General features: G+C 40.6%; 1 protein-coding gene across 5 annotated transcripts in view; it reads right to left on the bottom strand.

Moving 5' to 3' along the window:
* The window catches only part of wdr3 (WD repeat domain 3), a 74,399-nt gene that overhangs the window by 27,306 nt on the left and 34,090 nt on the right, over positions 1–13,003 (bottom strand). For all 5 annotated transcript variants that reach the window (XM_068040749.1, XM_068040748.1, XM_068040753.1 and 2 more), the window contains 5 exons: positions 11,506–11,616; positions 10,879–11,109; positions 5,886–5,979; positions 4,624–4,725; positions 3,656–3,741 (listed from right to left, as the gene is read on the bottom strand). In XM_068040749.1, the coding sequence (XP_067896850.1) occupies positions 3,656–3,741; positions 4,624–4,725; positions 5,886–5,979; positions 10,879–11,109; positions 11,506–11,616 (624 nt within the window). The remainder of the gene's footprint in view (positions 1–3,655; positions 3,742–4,623; positions 4,726–5,885; positions 5,980–10,878; positions 11,110–11,505; positions 11,617–13,003) is intronic.

The raw sequence follows: 13,003 nt of genomic DNA, 5'->3' as shown, positions 1-13,003 counted from the left end.
TCAGACCAGTCCGAATTCACTGCTGTCTAATCTTCACTAAAGCTCTCCCTCCATATAAACTATCCTACCCATATTCAAGGCAACTCTCAATCTCGTCATCTCCTGTGGTCTCTCTACTCCCACAGACTTGCTCATCAACAGAGCCATCTAAGATCGTTTACTTGGATTCCTCAACACTCTCATCCACCTGGACTCTTCCAATCCCACTTACTGCATCGATGCCTGGTAAAAACTCTACCCCAAGTCACTTACAAGTGCATTCTTTAACTTCCAAATGCCTAGCTTGTCCAGCCATTTGCTATAGTATCGCAGTAACAGTTAACTTGTTCAGTTAATCCCTCAACTTCATCTTTGATGCCCTCTTCCCCAGTAAAAAAAAACTTTTACTGTCTTACTGTTACTCTTGGTACAGCCCCCATCTTTGCTTCCTCAAGTACAAGAACCGCAAGCCTAAAAGCACCCAGCATTGACAAAGCACTGCAACACCAGATCCGGTTCAACCACATCCAGTTCTAACTGGCCTCACCCAGAGCTGATTTTCTGTAGCCTTACCCCTCCATCTCCTCTTCCACTCATTAGTCTGTTCATGATTTTGCTGTTTCCAGACTCAAGTTAATCCAATGCTCTCTTGGCCAGTCTCTCATCCTCCACTTTCCATAAACTACAGCTAATGCAAAACTCTGCAGCCTATATCCTATCCCATACCAAGTCCTGCTTACACATTATCCCTATCCTCTCTGAAATACATTAACTCTCAGACTGCCAATACCACCAATTTACAATTCTCATCCTTGTTTAAATTCCTCCATGGCCTAAGCTTTCTTTACCTGTGTAACCTTCTCCAACTCCATTCTTACTACATTCCCCCAACCCCCCCAAAATTTCCATTCCTCTTGCTCCAAACTCTTTTATTACACCCCCTTCCTTTTCCTCAGCACTAGAGATTGTGTTTCGAGTCAATGAATTCCCTCCCAAAATCCCTCCCCCTCTCCACTTTCTTTTCTTCCTAAAAACCCACTTCTTTGGCCAAACTTTTGGTCACCCCTCCTGATGAGTCTTTCCTTGGCTCAGTGCTCATTTTTTCATGCCTCTATGAAGCACTGTGGGATTTTTTCCCGTGCTAATGGTGCTATATAAATGCAAGTTTTTGTCGTTAAGTAGGATAAGTATATGCTAATAGGCAATCTGACTGCAAGTGGCATCGTAGTCGAGCTGATCCTATCTTCGCCCAATATCTACACACACACTTTCATAAATTATCAATCACACATTTCTGGTCATAAATAAGCTAATAATGATGCTTTGTATTATTCTAGTCCAGTATTGCCACAGTAGCGATCACAAGAACATAAGATCTAGGAGCAGGAGTAGGCAATTCAGCCCCTTGAGCCTGCTCCGCCATTCAATGCGATCATGGCTGATTTCATGTCGGCCTCAACTCCACTTTCCTGCCCATTCTCCATAACCCTTCAATCCATTACTAATTAAAAATCTGTCTATCTCCTCTTTAAATTTACTCAATGTCGCGGCATCCGCCACACTCTGGGGTAGTGAATTCTACAGACTCACGACCCTTTGAGTGAAGTAATTTCTCCTCATCTCTGTTTTAAATCTGCTACCCCTTATCCTAAAACTATGACCTCTCATTCTAGATTGCCCCACCAGAGGAAGCATCTTCTCTACGTCTACTTTGTCAATCCCCTTAATCATCTTATATACCTCAATTAGATCTCCTCTCATTCTTCTAAACTCTAGACAGTAAAGGCCTAAACTGCTCAATGTCTCTTCATAAGACAAACCCCTCATCTCTGGAATCAATCTAGTGAACTTCCTCTGAACTACCTCCAATGCCGACATCCCTCCTCAAGTAAGGGGACCAAAGCTGTACACAATACCCCAGGTGCGGTCTCACTAATGCCTTGTACAGTTGCAGCAACACTACCCTACTTTTATCCTCTATTCCTTTAGCAATAAATGCCAAAATTCCACTTGCCTTCCTTATTACCTGCTGCACCTGCATACTAGTTTTCTGCAATTCATGCATGAGGACACCCTTTTACCTCTGCACCGAAGCACTCTGAAGTTTCTCTTCATTTAGATAATAATTTGCCTTTCTATTCTTCCAACCAAAATGGATAACCTCACATTTAGCAACGTTAAACTCTGTCTGCCAAATTTTGGCCCATTCACCTAACCTATCCATATCCATTTGTAAATTTCTTATTTCTTTATTGCAACATACTATCCCACCTATTGTAGTGTCATCTGTAAATTTGGCTATAGTACCTCCTATCCCTGCATCCAAGTCATTTATAAAGATTGTAAATAGTTGGGACCCGAGGACCGAACCCTGTGGCACCCCACTGGTTACTTCTTGCCAACGAGAAAAGAACCCATTTATCCTGACTCTCTGTATTCTGTTGGTTAGTCAATCCTCTATCCAAGCTAATAAATTGCCCCTAACCCCATGTGATCTTACCTTTTGTGCGGCACCTTATCAAATGCCTTCTAGAAGTCCAGATATACGACATCTACAGGATCCTCATCATCCACTTTACTTGTTACATCTTTGAAGAACTCTAGCAAATTATTCAAACACCATTTACCCTTCATAAAACCATGCTGATTCATATGAATTGCGTTTTGACTTTCTAAATGTCCTGTTATTACTTCCTTAATAATGGATTCTAACAATTTCCCAACGACAGATGTTAAACTAACTAGTCTATAGTTTCCTACTTTCTGCCTCCCTCCCTTTTTGAATAAGGGCATTATATTAGCATTTTTCCAATCCACTGGAACTTTCCTCGCATCCAGGGAATTTTGGAATATTATAACCAATGGATCCACTATCTCCGCTGCCACTTCCTTTAAGACCTAGGATGTAGGCCATCAGGCCCTGGGGACCTGTCTGCCTTCAATCCCAATAGTTTGCTCAGTACTTTTTCCCTAGTGATGATGATTGTTCTAAGTTCCTCCCTTTTCATAACCTCCTTTATAACCTGTTACTATTGGGATGGTGTCCTCCAACTTGAAAACTGAGGCAAAATACTGATTTAGTGTCTCCGCCATTTCTGTGTTCCCCACTATTAACTCCCCAGTCACATCCTCCAAGAGGCCAACATTCACTTTAGCTACTCTCTTCCCTTTTATATACTTATAGAAACTTTTGCTATCTGTTTTTATATTTTGCACTAGTTTTCTTTCATAATTTACCTTTGCTCTTTTTAATTACTTTTTTAGTTACCCTTTGTTCATCTTTAAAAGTTTCCTAATCTTCCAGCCTGCCACTGGCCTTTGCAATATGGTATGCCTTAGTTTTTGTCTTTATGTTATCCTTAACTTCCTTGCTTAGCCATGGATGTTTTTTCTCCCTCTTACAATCTTTCTTCCTCTCTGGAATATATTTTAGTCGGAAGGATTTAAATATCTCCTTAAACATCTGCTTAAACAAGTGGAAACTCTGGCTGATTTTCCTGTCCTTAAACTAAGAGTGCTGAGATCAGTAACTCAGCACAGACTGATGGTCAGATCTGAGCCCTTCCTGGATGGCTTGGCTACTCAGTGCTTAGCTATCATGGGAGCCCAATCAGCCATTAGCTCTTATTTGCTGCTAAATTAAGCAGCTTGATTTATTTTTTCCCTCATTGCTCACCTTGTCTGGGCAGAATTTTCATCGTTCACCAACTCAAATTCCCAAAATTTCACCATCTTGTCAGCACTTCCAGTAACAAAACCACGCTAGAACAAAGAAGGTTGAACATTTAGAAACGTTCATAAAATATTTGTTAAGGGATTGGGTGGTTCAATGGATAACATTGTCTTTTCACTTGAGATTTCAATTTCAATTTAACCCAGAGATGATGACGGTTTCTTCTTTTGATTAACATATTTTGCATTTACTGGGAGGAGATGGGGAAAGATGAGATGAAATACCTCACCATCATAATTTATTTTCCTAATGCTTCTGAAAAACAATTTATTAAAAATCAGTTTCCAAGGCACTGCAGTATTATTGGATACCTGTTTGAAATTGAAAAAGTTAAAATGTTATGGGAAAGGGGACGGGAAGATGGACTTTTTAAAAATATATTCATTCATGGAATGTGGGCATTATTACCCATCTTAATTGATCTTGAGAAGGTGGTGGTGAGCCACCTTTTTGACCTGCTGCAGTCCAAGTAGTGAAGGTTGTTACTGCCATTTGCATACTACTGTTTTTGACTTGTACCAGTAGTGCTGAGACCCTCAAAACTATCTAACATGGTCTGACTGCATTTACTCAGGTAGCAGCTAGCTTTAGTGCTCCCTCCTCACACAGAATATGACACACTGACATATTAAATTATACATTAGCTCCTCTGATGTAAGGTTAAGATAATTCCTGCACTTAAAAACCATATCCAATTTTACACATATCCTTACCTGCTGACAAAAGAGTAGCCTCATTTTCAACAGGCTAATTTTTAAATAGTACATTTACTAGATTATGGCTCTGTGGGTGAGTAATTACAGCTTGCATGTATGGATCACAAGGAAATTTGAGTAAGGGTAATGCAAGGGTAATTTTCATACCTCACTTAAAAATAAATTATACAGCTAAAATCTTGCAGAATGCATTACCTGGTCTGGTGCCAGTGAAATGGACCACACTGCTCCATCATGGGCATCAAATGTTTCCAACAAATTTCCAGAAGCTAAATCAAAGAGCTGTAGCTTTCCAGACTAGAGAGAAAAAGCAGTAAACTTGACGAGTTTAAATATAATCTAATTCAGCTGTGTGCTAATAGTCAGAGCTGTAACCCACATAGACTAATGTCTTTTATTTTCGATCATGAAGAAACATCTGTTGATGATTAAAGACCTTTTCAGAGTTGTGTTTTTTAAAAAACATTAAACACTTAAATTTTCTCTCTCTCTTTCACTGACCAACTCATTTACAATCAGAAAGTTGATCAGGTCCTCACACATATATGTACGAATTCCCTAGTTCAATAAGCTCCTAGAGGATTCAATGGAGGCATTTACATAAACTCAAGTTAAATTCAATCTGGAACTAATTGAAGCAACATTCCCTTCACAAACAGAAATGTATTAAATTCAGTGGAACAGAGATTCAGGTTACCATTTTTAACATGCTTGATACATGAGGGAAGGACAAAATTTCACTTCAATAGGAGTCTTCTCTTTGTCTGAGAACAACCAACGACAACCAAGTAATGTAACATTTCTAAGCAACAGCGACTAGTTTTGTGGAGATTTTCAATGCATTGTTACTTGCATTTGCATCAGACTGGAATGCCCAGAAAATGAGATTACGAGTGTGCCCCCTTGCTTTAATTCTATTCACAGTCAAGAACTAAAATGATTAGACTCATTTTCAAAATGAAGATGACCTATTTAAAAGGTCAGAAATTGGGACTGCCAAGATTAGCGATGACATGAACTGTGATTTATACTCACTATACACATTTTCTTTCTGCTGCCACTGTGTACTTCAAATACGGAAAAGCTGGTTCTAAGCAGCAGATATTAATGTCATTCTCATGTGGGCAATTAAAGAGCATCTGTATTGGATCTCATTTGATGACCCACTTGGTAAATGCACTGCTCAGTGTTTCAGAGCAATACAAACCCAGATCATAATGCTCTTGGAGTTATACCCCAGTATGAGTTGATGCCTGCAGAAGGGGAATTTTTTTTTTAAAGGCTTCCTTATAGTCAAGATTGTGTATCCAATTTATTCTAATTCGTCACAATAGGTGATATATTGCTGTGTAATGCCCAATTATCTTAGAGACTGTTCAAATTAACTAACTTTGAATTGGAAATGCTGTCACAACAGCAGCTCTAAAGTTTTGCAAACAGAAGCCTTAGTTCCTTACCTTAGTTCCCAAGATAATTTGTCTATCCCCAGGAACAAAGAGAGAGCAGAGAGAGTATTCACAAGCCATGGTCCTGATACACTGCAGAGTAGACCTGTGGATTAGCAAAACACAACTCTCAGGGTCTACTCGACAAACAGTGCACATCTTTTATGTGTATAGAACTAATTTACTACTTGAAGTATGCACTTCAAAATTGTGCTAAAACAGAGTACTTTCAATCAAAAAGGTCATCTAGACTAGGACAAAGAAACCACAGGAATTGAATCTACATATATGCAAGGATGCTATTAGCAAATCTACACATTTGCTGCCTCATAAAAGTTGACACACTTTTAATGAAAATCCTAAAGTTACCATTACACAGCTGCTAGTGGCAGACATGTAATAGCACTATGCATTCTGGTTGATTGCACATAAGGGACTGGATTATATTTTCCCGCCACCTTTGGGGGACGGTGGGTGAAAAAAAATAGTTTCAATATTTAAAGTCAGGTCCCATCACTGAGCGACGGTGGCGGAGTGTGGGGCCGCCACAGAGCCTTGCTGCCGCCTGGAAGATCGGGCCTGGCAATCCCGGCGTCGGGCTCCATGGCATGCCGCTGCGATCTTACAGCGCCACCAGCACCCCACCCCCCCCAACACAGCCCGACATCAGGAGCTCAACAAAATTCAGTCCAAGAAATTTTTACTATACGAGTGCCATGCTACTCAACTATTTCCTGAAACTGCAGGAATGCATAAAATGACATTCCCACCTATTAGTCACGATTAAGGTTACCTATATCGACATTTGATACTCAGTTCAGCACTGAATTATCCTTTCTCTTAGGTTATTTGATCTCCTGTGGCATTGCTCACGTGAAGTCAAGAACAAAGGGCTGATTTTAACCCAGCACAGCTTTTCAGCGGGCAGGGCAAGTGCAGAACATGGAAGTTTCAGGCCCCGAATATTTTAACTGCCTGGCCTAATTTAAACACCACTGGTTAACTTCCCACCCAGAAAGGTGGTGAAGTTGGAGGAGGGGGCTGTTGGGAAATGGTGGGTGAAGGACAAACAGCTGTTGCTGACAGGCGAAGATCAGATCAGGCCGGTATCTAAGCAAGTAGCACGGGAGGCCACAACTTTCCTTATGGGGCCTGGAGAAGCACTCCTGCTTGTCCTGGTCACGCAAAGGTCATTTTTTGACTTACCTGAAGGCCCTCTTCGTCATTCTCACCAGCTTCCCATTTGCTTTAGCCTGGTGGGAAAGCCATGGCACCTTCCCTGCTCAGAATGCTATTAGGTCCTTTTGACATAATAGGACTGCGATTTGCATGAATGAACACACTCCATCTATCCTGCATGCTGGCCCCTTCACATTGCCTAAAATCAAACCATGAGCAGGACAATAGCAGACAAGGTAATACAACAGTGGAGCAGCCCAGAGGGCAAGAAATTATAAGTGCTTTTAGTATTTAAAAATGTAAAAGGACAGCAAGGCTTAAAACTTAGCAATGTTCAGGGAAATAGTCACTTTTATTTATTTAGAGATACAGCACTGAAACAGGCCCTTCGGCCCACCAAGTCTGTGCCGACCAACAACCACCCATTTATACTAACCCTGCAGTAATCCCATATTCCCTACTACCTACCTACACTAGGGGCAATTTACAATGGCCAATTTACCTATCACCTGCAAGTCTTTGGCAGGAAACCGGAGCACCCGGCGAAAACCCACGCGGTCACAGGGAGAACTTGCAAACTCCGCACAGGCAGTACCCAGAATCGTACCTGGGTCCCTGGAGCTGTGAGGCTGCTGTGCTAACCACTGTGCCACTGTGCTGTGACTTAACAAAGTCTTTTAGACAAAGCATACTATTTTGTCCTTAAGACCCTGTCTGGCCTCAGAGTACTGTGTCCACTTTTGGTCTCCTCACAGGGTGGGTGATATTAAGGCTTTAAAAAGGATGCAGAGGGAAATCACAAGATTCATTTCCAGTTTAAAGCAGCTTAGGTCCAAAATAGGCCCAAAGAGCTGGGTCTCCATATTTTAGAGAAACTTAGGCTTAGAGGTAATGTGAACAAGGTATACAAGATGATGAAGGGAATAGATTATGTTTGTCATGAGACTTTTTCAATTGAATGGGTTAGGGATGTTCAGGAGTCATAATCGTAAATCATGCCAGGCCAAAACTAGGATAGATGTCCCTTCGAGGGAATAGTGGACCTCTACAGCAGGCTGCAGATGTGTGCAGTGAACACTGATTCTCTGAATTCCTTCAAGCAAGAGCTGGACCTGTTTCTAGATGGGGTGGAGATTAACTCATACAAAAGTTAGGTACTATATAACATCAATCAGGGACACAGTGATCTCCTGGACTAGTGTTGATCACCTAAAGGGGTCAGAGAGGAACTTCCTAGTTTCTTTTCCCCTTAATTGGCTTGGGCTTTTAACCTCTCCCAGCAGATTACATGCCATGCGGGTCGGGTGGGGAGTGTATATATTGTAATCTAACGAATGGTGTGCCACAGGGATCAGTGGTGAGGCCTGAATTTTTTACAATTTACATTATTGACTTGGATGAAGGGACTGAAGGTATGGTTGCTAAATTTGCTGATGACACAAAGATAGGTAGGAAAGTAACTTGTGAAGAGGACATAAGGAGGCTACAAAGGGATATAGATAAGTTAAATGAGTGGGCAAAGATCTGGCAAATGGAGTATAATGTGGGAAAATGTGAAATTGTTCATTTTGGCAGGAAGAATAAAGAAGAAGCATATTATCTAAATGGTGAGAGATTGCAGAGCTCTGAGATGCAGAGGGATCTGGGTGTCCTAGTGCATGAATCCCAAAAGGTTAGTATGCAGGTACAGCAAGTAATTAGGAAAGTGTTATGAAAGTGCTTCTTTTAAAAACAATTTTTTGAGGATTCATATTTTAGAATCACGGACATTGGTTTATTTGGGAAAACTAAAAAGACACCATGGATTTATTTTTTTTACAAGTTCACTGAAAGTACACTGAGATGTTGTGTTTGAAAACAATCATTATTGGATATCACATGCCTTAAGATAAATAAACAACAGAAACCTTTGTGACTTGGGGGAGATGTTTACAGTGAAGTGATATGTTACAAATTATGAGGGTCAGGAGTGGGTTTTGCATCTGAGATGTTGTTTCTGTTCTATTCTATTGGGGTGTGGACTGTTGTTGACAGCATTGGAGATCAATCTGCCAACAGAGAAGCACCCAGCTTGCCTCCTTCCTCCTGTCTCTGTAAAACGCTGCTTATTGAGTGTGTGGGAGCTAAAACCCCTGATGCTGCCTTTCTCTGAGGAGCTCCTGGAAAGCCTGCCAGTTTAACTCTCGACGCCGTCTGCAAAGAACTGCTCCAGAAAAGATCCCAGTGGGCCATCTACATGTACTTGGACTGCATGCCATTTTTTGGACACAACATATATCATCTGTTTTTCAATAATTAACAAGTATTTGGCCAAAGTACTTTTTTTCGTTTTTTTTAAATAAAGGATCTCTGCAGAGGGAATTTCATTTTTTATGTAACCTGTGTGTGTGTATGTGCGCACATGCGGGTTGGGTATTTAAAAAGGGAACATTCAAATTTCAATTAGTATGTTAATGCTTTGCTTCTTTACGGGAAAAGCCTTGTTTTATAATAAATTGATAATTTTGTTGTTTATTAAAGAAACCTGGTTGGTCTATTTTATTCTGGGATAAAGAGTAGAGTATATGATTAACCGTATCGGTAACAGGGTAAACATTTAAATATACGTTGTGACCTGTGGAGAAGTGGAACCAGAAAAGACAGTGCACTCCTCCTGCTTCGGTTGTAACAAAAGCTAATATAATGTTATCATTTATTGCGAGGGGAATTGAATACAAAGGTAGGGAGGTTATGCTTCAGTTATACAGGGCATTGGTGAGACTGCATCTGGAGTACTGTGTACAGTATTGTTCTCCTTATTTAAGGAAGGATGTAAATGCATCGGAAGCAGTTCAGAGAAGGTTTACTAGACGAACACCTGGAATGGGCGAACATACATACAAATTAGGAGTAGGCGAGTTGCCTTACAAGGAAAGGTTGGACAGGCTGGGCTTGTATCCACTGGAGTTTAGAACAGTAAGAGGTGATTCGATTGAAACATACAAGATCCTGAGGGGTCTTGACAGGGTGGATGTGGAAAGGATGTTTCCTCTGTGGAAGAATCTAGAACTAGGAGTCACTGTTTAAAAATAAGGGATCACCCATTTAAGACAGAGTTGAGGAGAAATGTTGTCTCTCAGAGGGTCGTGAGTCTTTGGAACGCTTTTCCTCAAAAGTCAGTGGAAGCAGAGTCTTTGAATATTTTTAAGACAGAGGTAGATAGATTCTTGATAAGCTAGGGGATGAAAGGTTATCGGGGGTAGGTGGGAATGTGGAGTTGACGTTACAATCAGATCAGCCATGAATGGCTTGTTGAATGGTGGAGCAGGCTCAAGGGGCTGAGTGGCCTACTCCTGCTCCTAATTCGTATGTTCGTATGCGCAAGAAATTGCAGTTCTATGGGATAGCCTAGATGCAGCCTATAGTAAGGAATGGAAGGACTACCTGAATCCTGAAGATGGAAAATGTAAAACTATTAAGAGATCAAATGAATAATTTGAAAATTTAAAACCAGATCAAATCTTCAATTGAAAAGTTGAAAATGAAGGATAACAGTAATTTACCCCCCAAAAAATCACTGTGAGAAAACCAAGGTGACAGCCAATCTGCTAGACAGTTCAGTCATTCTTGACTGCGTTTGCTCCTTTTTGCTAACAAGTTTACATAGGTAAAATCCACATTGAATGCTGACATAAGAATTTAAAATGGACAAAGAAGTGGCAACGTGAAGTCAAGTGACAGAGACACGAAGCGCGTGTAGTTGCAAGATTATATCACACACACACACACACACACACACACACACACACACACACACACACACACACACACACACACACTTTCAAACCTGTTCCATATTTTGACCGTCTCAGCCGAAGCAGACAGTACTGCAATGTTGTCAGAACTGAAGGCGAGGGTTCTTGCATCTGTCCTGTGACCTGCAATTGTTATTCTGGCCATCTTTGTGCACTCTGGCATTTTCACTGTTAAGTTCAGGCTGTAAGCCTCAACAGTGTTGTTTTGCAGCAGCATCACAACCTTTAGCTCCCCATTTGGGACTAAAAGAAAATTGAATGATCTACAAAAAAAAGTGAATCAGGATCAAAAGGTCAAAGTTGCAATAAGTTATAATTTAAGGTTGAACACACTAAGCTAGAATTCATTCATGTTAGTCGAGTGATGTGTATAAATTCAAGATTAAAATACATCCCTAAAGCTGGAGGCAATAAAGACCGTTCAGCAAAACTCAATTTTATTCCTAGCTTGAGACAATAGAGCTATAACAGTGAGTTGCCAAACTTTGTGTAAAAAAGAACTATTTATCTGAATTTTTACTTAATTTTTGAAAAATGCAACCCAATCTCTGTGAATGGGTGCTTTCTTAGCACTGACTAGAGAGTTCCGTTTAATGGCTTGAATAAATTATATCACAGGTAATTCTTTCTCTTTGGTTGGCCACACAATTAAGTCTCACCTGATTTTTCCTGAGGCTTTGATATTTGTGACTCTCTCAATCTCATCCTTTAGAGTTTTTTCCACTGCAGGCTCCAAGCCAATGTCAGATTCCCCTGACTCAGCCTTGCGCCTGTTAAATAATCCACAACAATATATTCCATTTTAGTAAATACAGTAAAACAAAATAAATTAATTCCATGTGCAAAGCATTCCTATTTACTATAGTCAGGATTAATGAGAGCACAGATGCCTTTTTTTCAGACCACAATTTCAACTCAGGATCATTAGAGGTCAAATTCCTCTATCCTCCCATTTCTATAATGACATTCACAGATTCGCTTTAATACCTTTACTTACCTGAATACTAGTGTTTAGCCCAATTTTCATTATACAAGCAAACAGATGTTAGATATAAACAGTAGATTCCGACAGCACATGGTTCAATGAGCCATGGTGCTCCACTATGGAGTGATGGTACATAATTTCACACCTTCACTACCACTTCTCCAAACATTTAGACCTTAATTTTAGGCTGATCATAAGGAGGAAAGTACCAGGAAGCACTGGAAAGGAAACAAACATTGATTCGCAGGTCAGCTTAGAGGTTTTTGGGAAGGAAAGACCAACAATACCAGATGGACAGAGTAACAGAATGAATAAAGTGTGCCATTATGATTGAGACTGATTTGTGAAGAAGTAGATGCAGTACCCTATTTTTCCCAGATGTCTGTAGTGTATCCCATCACTTTTCTCCATTACTAGATTTAGAAAGTAACGGGCTAATACATTGTAATTAATCAGTAGTTCACGACTGCCTATTTCCACCTCCATAACACTGTCAGACTCTGTCCCTGTCTCAGCTCATCTGCTGCTGAATCCTCATCCGTGCCTTTGTTACCTCTAGACTCGACTATTCCAACCCATTCCAGGCCAGCCTCCCAAATTATACCCTCCGTAAACTTGAGGTCATCCAAAACTCTGCTGCCCATGTCCTAACTTGCATCAAATCTTGTTCACCCATCATACCTGTGCTCGTTGACCTACATTGGCTCCGAGTTAAGAAGCACCTTGATTTTAAAATTCTTAAATTCCTCCATGGCCTCACCCCACCCTATTTCTATAACCTCCTCGAGCCTGACAACCCTCTGAGATCTCTGTGCTCCTCTAATTCTGGCCTCTTGAGCATTCCTAATTTTAATAGCTCCACCTTTGGAGCCATGCCTTCAACTGCCAAGACCCAAAGTTCTGCAGTTTCCTTCCTAAACCTCTCAACCTCTCTATCCTACTTTAAGATGCTCCTTAACCCAGCCTTTCTTAATAAGCTTTTGGTCATCTACCCTAATATCGCATTCAGTGGCTCGGTGTCAAATTTTGTCTTATATCACTCCTGTGAAGCACCTTGGGACGTTTCACTACATTAAAAGTGTTATATAAATATATGTTGTTGTTTTGGCCATTACTATAAATACAAGGAATGCGTGTAATGTCAATGCTCTGTTTGCAACTTAGCTACAATC

This window comes from Heterodontus francisci, chromosome 10 (genome assembly GCF_036365525.1).
Source record: "Heterodontus francisci isolate sHetFra1 chromosome 10, sHetFra1.hap1, whole genome shotgun sequence".
NCBI classification, from domain to species: Eukaryota; Metazoa; Chordata; class Chondrichthyes; order Heterodontiformes; family Heterodontidae; genus Heterodontus; species Heterodontus francisci.
The sequence above is the reverse complement of the archived record's forward strand: the minus strand, read 5'-3'. Positions and strand labels throughout refer to the sequence as shown.